Source organism: Macadamia integrifolia, chromosome 5 (genome assembly GCF_013358625.1).
Source record: "Macadamia integrifolia cultivar HAES 741 chromosome 5, SCU_Mint_v3, whole genome shotgun sequence".
Classification (NCBI taxonomy): domain Eukaryota; kingdom Viridiplantae; phylum Streptophyta; class Magnoliopsida; order Proteales; family Proteaceae; genus Macadamia; species Macadamia integrifolia.
This window is the reverse complement of record NC_056561.1, coordinates 4,269,510-4,287,478: the sequence shown is the minus strand read 5'-3', so window position 1 is coordinate 4,287,478 and position 17,969 is coordinate 4,269,510. Positions and strand designations below refer to the sequence as shown.

The 17,969-nt window shown below is 40.0% G+C and overlaps 2 protein-coding genes across 9 annotated transcripts; both read right to left on the bottom strand.

The window, feature by feature from the left end:
• Nucleotides 1-4,132: 4,132 nt before the first annotated feature.
• Nucleotides 4,133-9,199, bottom strand: LOC122078695 (cation/H(+) antiporter 15-like). Of its 3 annotated transcripts, XR_006140158.1 has the most exons (4): nucleotides 7,838-9,199; nucleotides 6,748-7,749; nucleotides 4,611-5,945; nucleotides 4,133-4,456 (listed from the first exon to the last, which is right to left on the bottom strand). XR_006140158.1 is itself a non-coding variant. In XM_042644792.1 (3 exons), exons 1-3 carry the CDS (start codon nucleotides 8,096-8,098, stop codon nucleotides 4,662-4,664), a joined length of 2,547 nt encoding a protein of 848 aa, XP_042500726.1. In that variant the 5' UTR covers nucleotides 8,099-9,199; the 3' UTR covers nucleotides 4,133-4,661. The 3 variants fall into 3 exon arrangements, 2 of the variants coding, with proteins under 2 accessions (XP_042500726.1, XP_042500727.1); XM_042644792.1 differs by having other exon boundaries at nucleotides 4,133-5,945; XM_042644793.1 differs by having other exon boundaries at nucleotides 4,133-5,945; nucleotides 6,748-7,733; nucleotides 7,838-7,951.
• A 2,148-nt stretch (nucleotides 9,200-11,347) lies between these two features.
• LOC122078369 (cation/H(+) antiporter 15-like) lies at nucleotides 11,348-17,297 on the bottom strand. 6 transcript variants are annotated; one of them, XR_006140055.1, is made up of 3 exons: nucleotides 15,652-17,297; nucleotides 13,568-14,895; nucleotides 11,348-11,585 (listed from the first exon to the last, which is right to left on the bottom strand). XR_006140055.1 is itself a non-coding variant. In XM_042644334.1 (3 exons), exons 2-3 carry the CDS (start codon nucleotides 16,345-16,347, stop codon nucleotides 13,618-13,620), a joined length of 1,974 nt encoding a protein of 657 aa, XP_042500268.1. In that variant the 5' UTR covers nucleotides 16,348-16,652; nucleotides 16,741-17,297; the 3' UTR covers nucleotides 13,078-13,617. The 6 variants fall into 6 exon arrangements, 3 of the variants coding, with proteins under 3 accessions (XP_042500268.1, XP_042500269.1, XP_042500267.1); XR_006140054.1 differs by lacking the exon at nucleotides 11,348-11,585 and adding an exon at nucleotides 12,559-12,785; XR_006140053.1 differs by lacking the exon at nucleotides 11,348-11,585 and adding an exon at nucleotides 13,078-13,292.
• Nucleotides 17,298-17,969: the final 672 nt, after the last annotated feature.

The window sequence follows — 17,969 nt, the reverse complement described above, 5'->3', positions numbered from 1 at the left end:
TATATATATTTTGATGTATCAAAAAAGTTGATGTTTACATTGATCATATATCGATGTATTGAATTTATAATGTTCACCAGTGAATAAAAAATACGATTCTTAACCAGAAATCCACTTCCCAAATGGTATCGCTTTAAATAAATAAATATATTTTTACGGTTTTTGTGCTACGAGAATTTGCTTTACAGTAAAAAACCAAACATGCCAGAAGACGATCACCCATGGGCCATCATCACCCAAGGCAAAGTGGTCCTCCATATTCTGAGTTGCACAGGCATGTGACGAGCCTATGCAATGAATGAGTGAGTACCTATCACTAAATCACTAATTCATTACTTAGAATTACTTTTTTTTTTCTTCCCCATCCCACACACTTTCAATTGATACTATTTATGAAAAAATATTTGTCTATCTCTTTCTTTTTTCTTTTTTTTCTCTCTTATTCATAGAATATTGCTCAACCTCTATTTTCATTCTTTTCCATCAAATTTCACCTCCCCTAAAGATTACATATCAAGCTAAAACATATGTGACCCACTTTTACAAGTTTATCATTTATTTTTTATTGGCCAAACGAACAAGGTCTTATTAGGAAAGTGTTTGAATGACACGTTTTAATGAACTTGGATCCTCTTCAATACACATCATATGGCTGGTAGCATTAAGCACATTCTCACAATCATCGGACGCCCTCTGGGATCAGTAGCATGTTGAATAGGATTTGATCCCCTTTTCAATGTCCTTTTTTTTTTTTTTTTTTTAAAGTTCTTCAAGTTAAAGGTATAGAAAGATTTTCATAAATGATTTGAAAGTTGTACATATCATCACATCACTTATCGAAAGAAAAAAAAAGACATCCTCATTTCATTGCAATGTCCAGATTTGGAATACATATGTAAAATTATAATATTTACTCTCCTTGAAGAAAAATTGTATCTAATATGACAAAGGTAAAGAAAATAAGATTACAACTTATTCAACTCCTTTATTGGGTGTCAATAAGAAAATCCCATCAATTAGGGTGAATGATTGATGATGATATTTACTATAATTGGGATTGCTTCCTTTCCCTTTCTTTATCTATTCTTTTGTCATTGTTAAGGGATTACTTATGACAAAGTTATCAAGAACAGGCAAATTGGATTGGGAATCCTCTTATTCAGATTGGAATCATTGGTCACTGATCCTGATTTATAACAATTCAACTACCAATCTCTGCATAAAAACACCCAAATCGTTGGAATATTCCTCGAATTTGCATATTCTAAGGCTTCTTCAGATTGATTCAAATTGGATCAAAATCGGCATTGTGACTGATTTCATCCTCGATTCCGTGTTTTAAAGCCCAGCCTATGATGTTAAAGAATCACCACAAGGTCGGAGTACTTTTTTCTACTCACAAGAGTTATTTTATTAATTTCTTTCTTTCTTTGGGCCCATGTGAAGGATATCATTTTTTACTTTTTTGCATTGCCGTTGATGGTATGCAGATTTCCTGCTTCCACAAAAAATATAAAGCTTTGCATGATCAATGCCGTAGTTGTTTTTCTGGTGCCTTTTGAGTTGATTCTCTACATTGATTTATGTTGCTAGAACCATACATTCCATGTCAGGCGAGAAAAATGAATAAAAAAATCTATGTAAGAAGTGTATGCTACCCCACTTGTTAGAAAAAAATCTCTTCAAACTTTTATGGCTAGTGTTTTCTGTGTACGAGTGGCCCCTGCCCCCAACAACGCATGTTGTGCAACCATTGTGTCTGTGGTGCACAAGTTCGATGTCCCAGGTATGCCTTTTCCTCTTTCAACAATAGTGCTTATTTTGCTTCATACACTGCTTCTACCTTTTCTCATGCGAGGCTAATAGAAACAAGCATGTTATGTTCTAATTCTCTTGGTGCTATCTAAGCATATGGGCAAAAATGGTAAACACAATGAAACAACCTTTCCGGTCTTTCTTCTTCTTATTTACTTATTTATTTTTTTAATTTTATTATTATTATTATTATTATTATTATTGCTATTCTATCTTATTGGGCATCACTGGCCTATGACTAGCCTATTGAGCACTAGTAGAGCCAATGGCCAACCCTATTCCTTCACCCACCCACCCATGGTCTTAGTCTCGGTCTTGGTCTTGGTCTTGGTCTCGGTCTCTCATCAACTATTTGTACAATTAAATTTGTTCATTCCTCGAAGATGAGATGTGAACATGTGATCTAAATAGTTACCAAAAAAAAAAAATCCATGTGATGTTAATAGTCATAAGAATCAAAATTGTATTTGTATTCTTTAAGGGAGAAAGAATTTGTTCTATCCAACGCTCCCCATGCCTATACATAATCCTTGTTTTCACAGTCTCTAATCAACCAGGGTCTATGTATGGATTCGCGTTCCTCCTCCGTTAAACTCTCATATCTCCACTGAGAAATGGCACATCCCATCTTGAGAATATGATCAATAGCATCCCACCATAGAATTTGGACCGTACACCTTCAAATGGTAACAATACCCCCAAAATTGTGAGCTCTATGTTTGCTACCGATGCAAGTTTGGCCTGGGAAGCCCGAGCCCACCATAAGCCTGATAGGGTTTTGACCTTTTCAGTACCTGGGCTAGACAAATTGTAAGAGTTCTAAGCCCGAGGTAGGCTGGGCCACGCCTAGGCTGAGGCCTCGGTCTCGGTCTCAGTCAAGTTTGGTAAGCCCTGTACATATAAATACATAAATATATATTGGGACAAAGTTTTCTATCCAAAAGCAGCCCCTATACCATAAACACAGGGGGCACAGAATGACCACCAATGCCCTTCCTAGGGGCTTGCGCCATTGTGTTTGGGCACAGGGGTCATTCGTGGACAAAAAATACTTGCCTATATATATATATATATAATACTTGTCCATAACAAATTTAAGTTATCAATATTTTTATATATATTTTTTAGGGTTAAAGAATGCTACTGCCTAATGTACTCTACACCTACACACAGGGAAGTGGAGCCGGAGCATGGCATCTTTTCGCTACGTTCCACTTCCCCATATGTGTGGGCATAGGGTATGCTAGGAGGTACCATTCTTTTTTCTATTCTTTTAAAAAAACTAAATTGTCAGTTCACACTCATAATTGGGAGACTACAAAGTATTGTTTAGAGTATTAGTAGTAGTACACATAAATGGCATTATTTTTTCCCTTCGTTTTTCTTCTTCTTTTATTTTAATACAAATATGATATTCTAGCCAAAAAAAAAAAAAAATCTGAAATCCGACAGATGGCTAATCTAGATTCGAGAGCATATCTTCTCTATCCAACAGTTGGAATAGACACATCATTTATCCCTGTGATAGAATAAATGTTTTGTGGTATATAAAAAAAGGGATTACAGACCTTTGTGACAGTAATAATTTTCTTATTTTTGAGAAAATAAGAAAAAAAGGGCAAGAGAACACTGACTAATCACACAAGTACACACCAACGCTTGCGACCAACTGGAGGATGCATGCAAACATCTTCAGCGGTGAGCAGCATGGTCTTTTTGCACCTATTGTGTCTTAACGTAGACACACGCGATCAGGTTGCGTTCTTTCCTCTTAATAATAATTACCCATAATATATAAATATGCATAGTTACATTTTACATAGGGGTTGGCAGGATCAATCAGGCCATCTCCGCCCAGCCCAGTCTGATTGTGCCAACTCCTCTTAAAATCAAACTAGATTTCCTATTTAACTAAAAGCCCCAAATCATGATTCCATTCTCCTATTAATTGTTAGATGAAACCGTTTTCTCTCTGTAGTGTTCACCTCCATATCGATTACAGATTTTGAAATTGCAAGCATTCCCTATCCTCTTTCCTCCAAAACCAAAGCGCAGTTCTTTGTGACAGAAGGAAAAGAATAGAGAGGAGTTGAATTAGCATTTTGGTAACATCAGTCAGCACAATTTTGCAAAACCAAGGCTGTTAAGTGCAGTTTCCCCAAACATGGTGCTCACCAGACCTCGGTGCACGTGCTCAAATGCTGTCAGTCATCCGATGCTCACCCCACTGCCGCACTCACTGTAGAGAATAATCGCTCGAGGGGGGGGGGACAGTGTAACACTTTACTTTCCACCTAGATACCTTGGATTTGAAAAGTAAAATAAAATGAACATATAAAAAGTAACATTACTAAATATGACAAGATATTTAAGTAGTTTATATAATCATGTTAAGCAAAGATCACAAAAGTTCCCCTTTTAGGTTTGAAAATTTTCACTACCCCTCCCTTCAATTTTTCCCTTACAACCAAACAGAGTCAAAACCAGGGTGTTCAGATTAGCGAGAAAGTTGTATCCTGTCAACAGAATCCATGCCACAACCTTTCAGTCCAAGGTCCTTGGCTGCCAGGCATCTAACTTCAAAGCCAAATGTCAAGATTCCACCAAAACCAAAGATCAAACTTTCCCCTCCCTGTATCGACTACCACATTGAAAGAGCAATGCAAAAGATCACTTGAAGATGGTCCAAAAAATTCAAACTGATTCACACTAGGATTTTTGCATCCAACAAGAAATATCTACAATCTGTAAAAGAAAAGCAGTTGAAGTAATTATAAATGGGCTGAGGATTATACCTGCCTTCATATCGTGCATAACAATGTGGAGAGAAAAACTCCAATCCAATGTCACCCTCTACCGGTTTTAAATTCTTTTCTTGGATCTTCTACATCATCATCTAATCTACTACACACAGTCTGGATAAAAGGGTCTTGATAATCACTTGAACCTTGTAGTACTTCTTCTTCATTGGACTGGGTTTGCACTACGAAGATACTGGCATCACCAAACTCTGATGATGCCAATATGTCGCCGATCGTCCCTAACTCATTGTGCTCTATCCATTCTGTAAGTCCAGATATGACTGGCAACCGTTCATCATGACGTCTCCCTACCACTATAAGTTGGTAATCACTCTCTATGGACCGAATAACACTAATAGTGTTAGATCCATCCATCACCATCTCCTCAATGTATCTAATTTGCTTATTAACCACCATATTGTGCTTAAACTCATTCACTGCATATTCATCATACTTCCTCTCTTTGCTGGTTCCAATGTTGGTAGGGGAGTTTGCAACCAAGCGAACCACAGTAAGGTTAATATTTGGGTGTCCGCACATCCGAGCCCCATAGGCTAGTGCCTCACGGTCATCAGCACCACCCAAGAACAACACAAGAACCCGGCATGAAGTCCAATTCCCCAGTTTAACCTTAGAGCTGCTCCAGAGCCCACCTTCAATGAGGATTGCCACCGAGCAAGGGGAATTGTCAAGGACATTTATGTTCATGGTCCTAATACCTGTACCTGAAGATGATGATGACTCCAGAGGGTCATAGGCACAAGACCTTAGCTTGTGGAAGGGAATAATAATGAGGGAAGTACTCTTCTCAAGAGCAAGTGTGCAAACATCATCATGCATGCTACTGTAAGGCGAGATTGCGGTGAAGGACTGCACTGAGATGCTCCCTACGTTGTTGTTCTCCTGCTCATAGCGTTGAAAGACATTGACAATGTGTTCAGAGAGTACTGGGGCATTAATATTATTAAAAGTGCGGGAAACACTGAAAACAGGAATCCTGGATCCTCTGACACCATGAGAGATTAAAATTGGATCAGAACGGCCAACAAGCTCCTCAAGATGAAGAACATAGAGCCCAATAGGGTTGCTTATGGAGTGATTGGATGCCTCAATGACATCAATGATCAGCGGTACACTGTGTTCTTTGTGGATACATGCAAGTATTCGGAGCTCAGTGTTGGGTTTGGTGTCTAAAATGGTTCTTCTGTTGCTAACTTGGTACCACTTTGATGATGAAGATTTGTAGAGTGCTCTTAGTATAATTGTGACAGTCCATGTTACAACCAGTAGGGTAGTGCACATCATTACGTAGACTGCAGGCAGTAAATGCTGCATGCATATATTACAGAAAACAAATCCTCTTACTGTTAGTACTTAGAAGTAATAATAGCAGGTATAAAAAATTTTGAAACTACATAATCCGTTTAGGCTCAGTTTGGATCATAATTAACCTAAAAGGCTAATATGCTAGTTGGGAATATGCATAGGTTGAAGATCCTGAATTCTATGGACACACACACAGAAAAGTTAGATTTGCAGCTCCAAACTAAAGAAAACCTCAGTTTGGATCGCAAGAGCCCAAGTAATTTACCTTTATACTAAATTATGTTATATAATGTAGAATTACCTGTATATCAATGGGAACTGCATCCACATTTTAGTCTTATTCAAATCCAATAGGAATTCAGGTTCTTCAACCTATATATAGTCAAGGAGTTTGATTTCTACTGAGATGCATGGAACTCATTGCTTTGATGGGAATCTAATATGCTAGCTGGACTACTAGTCATTACCAAATTAAATGCAAAACACTACTAGTTCCCCACTATTTAATTGGACTCCCACAATCCAAACTGGGCTTGGTCGCTAAAAGAGAAATTAATGCCAAGGAAACTGTTTCCTTTTGCAATTGTCCTTTGATCTGTCTAAGTTCTGAATCACAAGCTGTCCCGGCAACTCAAGGGTTTTAGAACTATTGCCCTGATTCTGAATGTAGGTTGGTCAAACATAAGCTCTGATCTACTAAATGCACCAGATTTTATTTTAGCCACCAAACTGAAATGAAACTGAAACAAAATTAACAACTAAAGCATAAATATAAAAAGATCATGAGTTGGCTTGTTGTACATACCCTACTTCTTTTCAAGGCTTTGAAAAGGCCAAGCTCAACAACTCCTTGGACATTCATGACGAGGCCGAGTGCAATAGCATCTCGTACTGGTATCCTGCATAATATTGAAGATATAAAGGCTCCCAAAAACTTCCCGATTGAACCAATACCGATGACAGACCAAGCCCAATTATCTACACTGTTGACAATGGTAGCGAAGACATTGATTCCCAATCCAAATTTGAGGAAGTATAATGGCATAAATATCCATGAAGTAATGAACTCAAGCTTGTCGACTAGTGCAGACCCCAAAGGTGGCCCTGGTGGCAGAGCTATGCCCAGTATAAACGGCCCAAATATAACATCCCGATTAATGGCATGACTTAATATCCCAGTCACCAAAACTGCAACAAAGATGGTATAGAGGCGTCCCAGATTTAATGATACCCCTTCCCTTCTCCACCTGAGAGCCCATAGGACTACTGGCTGGATGACATAAATGACGACCACCACAAAAGTCACATTTGCGGCCATTCTTAGTATAGCAGGTCCCTTTTTCTCAACTGAACGGAACCTTAAAGTTGCCTGGTAAAAGTAGTTAAATAAGGTACCTATGATCGATGAAGAGAGCGCCATACGTCCAAACTTTGAACTTAAGATATTAAGCTCATAGAGGTATCGAGCGATGGTGGGGAAGGTGAATGTTGTCCCCGCCATTGTTAGATTGCCAACAGTAATCAAGATGGATGGTGTCTCCACCATTTTAACCAGCTCAGGCACAAAGAAAACACCAATTGCAGGTAGGAGATAGGCAACTACAGCAGTTGAGATACCTATAATAAAGGCTTTCCTACCAGTAGTCTTTACAACCCATGGGTCTATTTGCACCCCAATTAGGAAGAAGTAGAACATGATCCCCATTACTCCAAACACATCAAGCATAGGAAAGCTTCTTTCTGGGTATAATAAATCTTTTGCAAAACTCAACCTCCCCAAAAGTGTTGGTCCTATAATAAAACCACCCTGGAAAATAATTTAGAAAACAAATCATCATGCATATATGTCATCATTCAATGCAAACAAACAGATGAAGATTGAGATTGAAATATACCAAGATTTGGGAAACCACTAGAGGTTGGCCTAGAGGTTTAAGAATACGAGATACCATGAGGATGACAAAGGAAGCAACAAAGGCCTGCAGAAGAAAGATGGGGGTTGCCGTTGTGTCATGATCGTTCCTCACGCAAATATTCGAAAGGCCGATACCGTCGTCGTGTCTCAACAATAGCCAGAAATCCTCCGGTTCCGTTAACCGATTAAGATGGCTGTTGTAGGCTGCTGGCCCTCCAATGGTTGTATTGGCAAACTCCATTTTGGAGGTGGCCGTGGCTGGATAGGCACCTTAAACCAGAGCTTCCAACCCTCCCAGAGGCTCCCAGGCAAAACTGAGAGGAGCCAAGTCTTAAACTGAAAACCATTCTGAGAAGCTTGGATGGTCAGCCGAGACAGTAGGTAGTACCAAGGTAATATCATGCTCACCATTGTCTGTCTTGACATTTTACCATGTCAATTGTAACAATATCCTTTCTGGTTTCAGTTTGCTGGAGAGTAGTTACTCTTCGCATAAGGTGAGAGGTTGCCATGTGTTCCATCCCTAACAGAAAAAAAAACATCTTCAGTTCCCTCTTTGGAGTCCTCCCCCACCCTTCTCTTTCTTCTTTGTTATGAACGGAATTCAAGGAAAGAGGAAGCCATTCGTCATCGCTTTATCCAATACCGGAGACTGGTCTCTCACCCTCCGCCACCGTGAGAAACTTGGAGACAGAACCTCCTACCCTGGCTGCACTAGATGCCTTTGAGCCGTATCTCCCTTCTGGAATTGATCCCTGCCCACTCCCCCTCCTGTCTCCCCGCCCCTTTCCTGCAACTCCCACCTTGCCAACCTCGTCGCCGCCCCCATACTGGCCCATCTACCTACAAAGGTCTCAAAGTGAGCCAGCAGAGCCAGGACTCATAGGTTTCGAATCCACCAGAATCATCGGCGTCGGAGCCAGAGTAGGCCTGAAATTTCCCTTCTTTTTTTCTTTCTTTCATTGAACCACCATTGCTGAATCCCAAACTGCCCTGGCATGGGTTCTTTCATTTCTTTAGTAGTCGCAATAACAGAGACACTATAAGCGAGAGAGGTATGAGTTGATTGGGAAGTAAGAAACTGGAATTGGAGCTCCAGACTTTGGCTTGGCTTGGCTTCAATGGGTTTCTTTTTCTGATCAGATGGCACAGGGCCCTTCTTTTGGTTTTGGTGATCATCATCTGCAACTTGCATTAAATTGTTGGAAACCCTGGAAGAAAGAAGCCTGAAACAGCTGAAGAGCTCTGACATCAATGCCATTTTACAAAAACAAAGAGAACTGCACAGGGGCTTTACTGGCTTGGAGTTTAGGCTTTGAATAGCTGAAGTGTAGAGAGAGGAAATTTGATGGTCTAGACTTAAAGAGTTGGAGAGCGAGACCTGAGAATCTACACTACCGTGTCCCCATTCGTAGAAGCAACCCAACCCACATATCAAAGGCAAGGTTTGAATTTGGAGGGAGCTGGAGCGTTCAATTCGATATCCAACGGCTGAAAGAATCTGAACACATACCCCAACACATGGGTGTATACGCAATGACTGGGTCACCAGCAGGTTCATGAGGTTGTCAATGGGCCCAGATGGTTTGAGAACTTTCTTAACGATTGTCCTCTGGCGTGTAGTGGATGCTTCGTGGCTGTTTCTCTGTTGGTAGTTTTGGGCTTCTCGGGGGATTTTCAATTTTCAGGGCCTGTTTCATAACGTTTCAAGAAATGCGTTTTTACCGTTTTTGTTTCTAGAAACAGCAGAAACGGAGTAAAAAGCGTATGATAAAACTGTTTCGTTTCACTTATTTTCAGAAATAGAAATAAAAATTTTTACTTATTTATGATTCAAGAAACGACCCAGGCAAAACAAGTTAAACTTGTTTCGCCGTTTCTGGAAACGACTTGTGGTCATTCTTTCACTGGTTACTATCGACTTCTAAAAACATAACTTATCAAACACCTTCAATTCCGTTTCTGTTTTTAGAAACAGAAATTTATGTTTCTGCCGTTTCTTGAAACATAAACGATAGAAACGTTATCAAACGAGCCCTTAGACTTCCAGTCTTTTCTCCTGTTTTGATTGTCTTAGAGAAGCTTCCAAGTGTGTTCCGCATGTTTCTTTGAGCACCTTTGCGTGATTGACACGAAGTCACAATTCCCCTCAATCCTGTGGAAAACATTTTCCTGCCACTTGGGTAGCATGAAATTTCCGCTCATTAAAAAAAAAAAAAAAAAAAAAAAAAAAAAAAAAAAAGAAGCCACTATGTGTTTCAAATGGTCTAACCATGGTCGGGTTTTTTAAAAAAATTGATTTTTGGCAACAAGCATAGTGCAGAATCGAGGGGGAAAAAAAAAAAAAAGCATAGTGCAGAATCGAGGGGGAAAAAAAAAAAAAAAAAAAGACGCAAGCAATAATAGAAAAGTTAATAGTAATGAACCACATAATCCCAGAAACCTTGATTGATTTAAAACAAAAAATCCAATTATGTTAATAAACCACATAATGCTAGAAACCTTTATTAAATGCATAAATTCTAATGGTATTTTTTAGGAATGGAAACAATTTTAGCTTCCGCCATAATTGAAAAATCAATTTTTCAGACTCGACTCCCTACTTCAAACCTTGTGACTTGGACAGGTCAGTAACAAGTCATATTTAATCATGTATTAATATATTTCGCATGAAATCTTATTTATCACCTTGAGGAGTGAACCAAAATATTTTACAATTCTTTATTTAATGCTCCTTAGTTTGCCAAGAATGAGTATTAAATTGGGGTAGTAATGTAGTGTGAGGCCTTTTTTCTTTCCTAAATGTTTCTTCTTCCCAAGTTAAAGAAAAGAGGGGAGGGTGGGGGTGAAGAGAATTTAGAGAAAGAGTAGTGCTTGCTTCATCAGTAAAATTCATATTCAGTTCTCTGCAACTTTTGAGATTAATAGGGAGGAATCATTGAGCGGGATTAGTAAGGTATAGCGTGTATTTGTGCTAGAGCACAGCATGTGTAAAAGACTGTGCTATATATGCTCGTTCACGTCCCCATTAGTTGCTGGGGTAATTTACAGCGCCACCCCCTGGAGAAGGCCACAATTATAAGAACACTCCCTCTGTTTTACCAAATTAAACTCAGATCCCTTACCAGCAGTTACTGTTAAGTCAAGAGATAAAATGACCGTTATACCCTTTTCACTAAAACTCATCTACTTCTCCTCCTCATAAGTGTGGATCTGTCTAATTCTAAGCTCTCCCTAACATCCAACTAAACCAGACCCTAAATCATGACCCCAACAAATGATTAGCTCATTAATATTACTAAGACGCTATGGAAGAACCCATATGATAGAACCTCTACTGCTTTGCTGGTTCTTGGCCCCTTACTCTGTAGAACCAACAAAGTTCCAAATGCTTTCCTTTATCTCCTCTATCTAGTTGGTACTCAGGCGCTTGGAGAGATGAACATAGTAAAGAACAACCCATGAAAGATGGCTACCAGGGGCAGCAGAATCGAAAAAGTGAAGAGAATCTTCCAGCAATTTGATGTGAACAAAGATGGAGGTCTTAACAAGGAAGAAATGGCCATGCTCGTTGTGTCTATTAACCCTAGGGTTAAGTTCAGCGACGAGAAGATCAGTGCCATCCTCGATGAGGTCTTCCATACCTATGGTGAGTCCATCGCCGATGCCAATGCCGATGCCACTAGTTTCTTTGACCGATCATTTGATCGGGGATGGTAGTTCTTGTCCTGTAGGGAGAAGTTTGAACAGTAAGAGACACATATTTTTTATCACTGTAAATAGCAAAGAATGAGAAAGAAGAAAAAAAATTCCCAAAAAAAATGAGAATTTGTTCATTGAACAAGCAATGTGGTTGTTTGCATCGCTGTCATCCCTGATGTTTTGTTGTCTGAACCTTGCGTCAAAATAACTTTTAGAGTTCCATTTGAAGAAGAAAATTAAAGAAGAACTCATATGGAAATCCTCTCAGGTCTTGCGGATAACCAGCTTTTATTTTAGTTGTCTGATTATTATAACCAAGTGACTTATCAACTGGAGATAGAAGAAACACACGATTCAAGCACAAAGCGGTTTCGCCTGGTCGCCGCGAGGTCTTGTGGATCGCCGTCCGTCGTCGCTGCTCTGAACGATCACCGGTGACATGGGACCACATCTATTGATTTGGGTGAAAGAAATAGCAGCTTATATTACAAGGGTATTTTCGGTACTTCATATTTAATAAGGGCATTTTGGTATTTAAAATAAAATATTGTTGCTGACAAAAGCATATAGGGTATATTCCTTAACAGTGATTGACGGTAGGGGGTCTGAGTCTAATTTGGTGAAATAGAGGGAGTGTTCTTATAATTGTGGCATTCTCCAGGGGTTGGCGCTGTAAATTACTCTAGCTGTTGATGTGTACGTGCACAATCAGGTTTTATATGTATATTTTTTAAATGTAAATCATATGTTCTCACTCAAAGTTTTGAGTGTGCACAATAATGCATGGAGTTTTAGTTCACATGAATGGATATACACCGGATTTATGCTAAAAAAAAGGGTATATGATATAAGGGGAAGATTTTTCAGCCCAAGAGCACTGGGTCCTGCACCATCATGGGGGCCAATGACAATGCACATGGGAGCATTACTAGCGCAAGCATTTCCAATTTTATAGGGGATAGGACTGTCATTTTGGTCCCCTTCTGTGTCTAGGCATAACCCTCACTGCTTATAGGGTCAAATCAATACATTTTAAGCAAAGGTCCAACTGATCATCATGTTTTTACTGTAAGTATTAGCAATGGGTATGCCAAGAAACTGAAAAGCAATATACTTCAGGAACACCTATTTTTAATATTGAATGATACATTGAAATACAACAGCGCATGCATATCCTCCGCCATTCTTATCACTGACCATGAAGATTACAACGCCTGTTACAACACCTGCAATGCAGCAATATAACTAAGGAACCTCATATATGTTGAAATCAAATTCGCAATGCAGTAATAACTTGAGGTTAACTGCTTCATGGAGGAAAATTGACAAATTTGTTGCAGAAAATGTTTGATCTTTACCGCAAGTAATAGTTCCGAGGAACCTCACACATTTTCAAACCTGATAAAGAAACTTTTTGTAATTATAAACCCTGATGGTTATGCCAAATACTCCAATCATTCCATATTTGTGAATTAAATTTCACTTAACTTTGCACCTAAATCACTTGGATTTGAAATGTAAAATAAAATGAACATCCAAAAAGTAACATTACTAAATCTGATAAGAAATTTAAGTAGTTCATACAATCACGTTAAGCAAAGATCACAAGTTTCATTTTTAGGTTTGAAAATTTTCACTTCCCTCCCCTTCCCTTCCCTTCCATTCCCTTCAATTTCCCTCGCAACCAAACAGAGCCAAAACCAGGGTCGTCAGCTTTGCAAGAAAGTTGTATCCTGTCAACAGAATCCACAACCTTTCAGTCCATGATACTTGCCTGCGAGGCATCTAACTTTGGAGCCAAATTTCAAAATTCCATCAAAACCAACAGATCAAACTTTCTCCTTCTTGTATCAACTACCATATTGAAAGAGCAATGCAAAACATCACTTGAAGATAGTCCAAACGATTCAAAGCGATTCACACAAGGATTGTTACACCCAACAAGAAAAACCAACAATCTGTAAAAGAAAAGAAGGTGAAGTAATTATAAATGGGCTGTAGATTATACCTGCCCGAATTTCATACATAACAATGTGGAGAGAATACAACAATCCAATGTCACCCTCTGCGTGTTCTCAATTCTTTTCTTGGATTTTCTACGTCATCATCTAATCTGCTACACATAGTCTGGATAAAAGGATCTTGATAATCACTTGAACCTTGTAGTACTTCTTCATTGGACTGGGTTTGCACTACCAAGATACTGGCATCACTAAACTCTGATGATGCCAATATGTCGCCGATCATCCCTAACTCGTTGTGCTCTATCCATTCTGTAAGTCCAGATATGAGTGGCGACCGTTCATCGTGACGTCTTCCTACCACTATAAGTTGGTAATCACTCTCTATCGACCTGATCACACTAATAGTGTTAGACCCATCCATTGCCAGCTCCTCAATGTATCTAACTTGCTTATTAGCTGCCATATTGTGCTTAAACTCATTTACTGCATATTCATCATACTTCCTCTCTTTGCTGGTTCCAATGTTTGAGGGGGAGTTTGCAACCAAGCGAACCACAGTAAGGTTAATGTTTGGGTGTCTGCACATCCGAGCCCCATAGGCTAGTGCCTCACGGTCATCAGCACCACCCAAGAACAACACAAGAACCCGGCATGAAGTCCAATTTGCCAGTTTAACCTTAGAGCTGCTCCAGAGCCCACCTTCAATGAGGATTGCCACCGAACAAGGGGAGTTCTCAAGGACATTTATGTTCATGGTCCTAATACCTGTACCTGATGATGATGATGACTCCAAATGGCCATGGGCGCAAGACCTTAGCTTGTGGAAGGGAATGATAATGAGGGATGTCCTCTTCTCAAGAGCAAGTGTGCAAACATCATCATGCATGCTATTGTAAGGCGAGATTGCGGTGAAGGACTGCACTGAGATGCTTCCGTTATTGTTCTCCTGCTCATAGCGTTGAAAGACATTGACGATGCATTCAGAGAGTACCGGGGCATTAACATTAGTAGAAGTGTGGGAAACACTGAAAACAGGATTCCTGGATCCTCTGGCACTATGAGAGATTAGGATGGGGTCAGAACGGCCAACAAGCTCCTCAAGATGAAGAACATAGAGCCCAATAGGGTTTCTTATGGAGTGATTGGATGCCTCAATGACATCGATGATTAGTGGTACACTGTGTTCTTTGTGAATACACGCAAGTATTCGGAGCTCAGTGTTGGGTTTGGTGTCTGAAATGGTTCTTCTGTTGCTAACTCGGTACCACTTTGATGATGAAGATTTGTATAGTGCTCTTAGCATAATTGTGACAGTCCATGTTACGACCAGTAGAGTGGTGCACAACACTACGTAGACTGCAGGCAGTAAACGCTGTATGCATATATTAAAGAAAACAAATCCTCTTACTGTTAGAAGTAATAATAGCAGGTATCAAAAAATTTTGAAAATAAAAAATCCGTTTAGGCTCAGTTTGGATCATAATTAACCTAAAAGGCTGATATGCTAGCTGAGGATATGTATAGATTGAAGATCCTGAATTCTATGGACACACATACGGAAAAGTTAGATTTGCAGCTCCAAACTAAAGAAAACCTCAGTTTGGATCGCAAGAGTCCAAGTAACTGACATTTATACTAAATTATCTTATATAATGTAGAATTACCTGTACATCAATGGGAACTGCATCCACATTTTAGTCCTTATTCAAATCCAATAGGAATTCAGGTTCTTCAACCTATATATAGTCAAGGAGTTTGATATGCTAGCTGGACTATTTCATTACCAAATAAAATGCAAAACACTACCAGTTCCCCGCTATTTAATTGGACTCCAACAATCCAAACTGGGTTTGATCACGAAGAGAGAAACTAATGCTAAGGAAACTATTTCCTTTTTTGCGATTGTCCTTGACCTGTCTATATTTTAAATCACAAGCTAGCAGTCCCGACAATTCAAGGGGTTTAGAAGTGTTGCCCTGATTATAAATGAAGGTTGGTCAAACATAAGCTCTGATCTACCAAACGCACCAGATTTTATTTAGGCCACAAAACTGAAATGACAACTGAAACAAAATTTACAACTAAAGCATAAATATAAAAAGATCATGAGTTGGCTTGTTGTACATACCCTATTTCTTCTCAAGGCTTTGAAAATGCCGAGCTCAACAACTCCTTGGACATTCATGACAAGGCCGAGTGCAATAGCATCTCGCACGGGTATCCTGCATAATCTTGAAGATATAAAGGCTCTCAAAAACTTCCCGATTGAACCGATACTGATGACATGCCAAGCCCAAGTATCTACGCTGTTGACAATGGTAGTGAAGACATTGATTCCCAATCCAAATTTGAGGAAGTATAATGGCATAAATATCCATGAGGTAATGAACTCAAGCTTGTCAACTAGTGCTGTCCCCAAAGGTGGCCCTGTTGGCAAAGTTATGCCCAGTATAAAAGGCCCAAATATAACATCCCTGTTAATGGCATGACTTAGTAACCCAGTCACCAAAACTGCAACAAAGATGGCATAGAGGCGTCCCAAATTTAATGATACCCCTTCCCTTCTCCACCTGAGAGCCCATAAGACTACTGGCTGGATGACATAAATGATGACCACCATGAAAATCACATTCGCAGCCATTGTTAGTATCACAGGTTCCTTTTTCTCAACTGAACGGAACCTTAAAATTGCCTGGTAAAAGTAGTTAAATAAGGTACCTATGATCGACGAAGAGAGAGCCATGCGTCCAAACTTTGAACTTAAGATGTTAAGCTCATAGAGGTATCGAGCGATGGTGGGGAAGGTGAATGTTGTCCCCGCCATTGTTAGATTGCCACAGTAATCAAGATGGATGGTGTCTCCACCATTTTAACCAGCTCAGGTACAAAGAAAACACCAATTGCAGGTAGGAGATAGGCAACTACAGCAGTTGAGATACCTATAATAAAGGCTTTCCTCCCAGTAGTCTTTACAACCCATGGGTCTATTTGCACCCCAATTAGGAAGAAGCAGAACATGATCCCCGTTACTCCAAACACATCAAGCATAGGAAAGCTACTTTCTGGGTATAATAAATCTTTTGCAAAACTCAACCTCCCCAAAAGTGTTGGTCCTATAATAAAACCACCCTGGAGAATAATTTAGAAAACAAATCATCACGCATATATGTCATCATTCAATGCAAACAAACAGATGAAGATTGAGATTGAAATATACCAAGATTTGGGAAACTACTAGAGGTTAGCCTAGAGGTTTAAGAATAAGCGATACCAAGAGGATGACAAAGGAAGCTACAAAGGCCTGCGGCAGAAAGATAGGGGTTGCCGTTGTGTCATGATTGTTCCTCACGCAAATATCAACAAGGGCCGTACCACTGTCGTGTCTCAACAATAGCCAGAAATCCTCAGGTTCTGTTAACCGATTAAGATGTCTGTTGTAGGCTGCTGACCCTCCCATGGTCGCATTGGCAGCCTCCATGTTGGAGGCCGCCGTGGTTGGATAGGCACCTTAAACCAGAGCTTCCAACCCTCCCTGAGGCTCCCAGGCGAAACTGAGAGGAAGCCAAGTCCTAAACTGAAAACCATTCTGAGAAGCTTGGATGGTCAGCCGAGACAGTAGGTAGTACCAAGGTAATTTCATACTCATCATTGTCTGTCTTGACGTTTTACCATGTCAATTGTAACAACATCCTTTCTGGTTTTAGTTTGCTGGAGTAGTCACTCTTCGCATAAGGTGAGAGGCTGCCATGTGTTCCATCCCCCACCACCACACCCCCCCCTCCCCACCCCAAAAAAAAAAAACATATTCAGTTCTCTCTTCGGACTCTTCTCCCACCCTTTTCTTTCCTCTTTGCTACGAAACGGAATTTACTGAAAGAGGAAGCCATTCTTCATGGCTTTAACCAAAACCGGGACTGGTCCCTCTCCCTCTGCCACCGTGAGAAACTTGGGGCCAGAACTTCCTACTCTGGCTGCACTAGATGCCTTTGAGACGTATCTCCCTTCTGGAATTGATCCCTGCCCACTCCCCCTCCCCCTCTCTCTGCCTCTTTCCTGCAATTCCCACCTTGCCAACCCACGTCGCTGCCTCCACCGTCCCACGTCGCCGGCCCCAAACTGGCCCATCTACCAACAAGGGGTCCTGAGGCTCCTCGCCCAGGTGGACAATTATGATCACAGGATCAATTGTTGCAGAGCTGATTTCTTCAACCTTTATCACATAGCAATAAAATTAAGCAAAGAGATGAACTGGTATCCGCACTGCAGAACTCTTCATGAGATCTAAATCGGAAGGAAACAAAAGGGACATAAAATCTCAAATGGTGCTTCTTGGGTCTGGGCGGCAATAACCCATTGGATTATAATTATAATAACATACATCCAACAATGGCCGAGGGCAACCCAAGGAAAGCAGAAGCTCCCGTAATCTGATTCAATTACCTCATT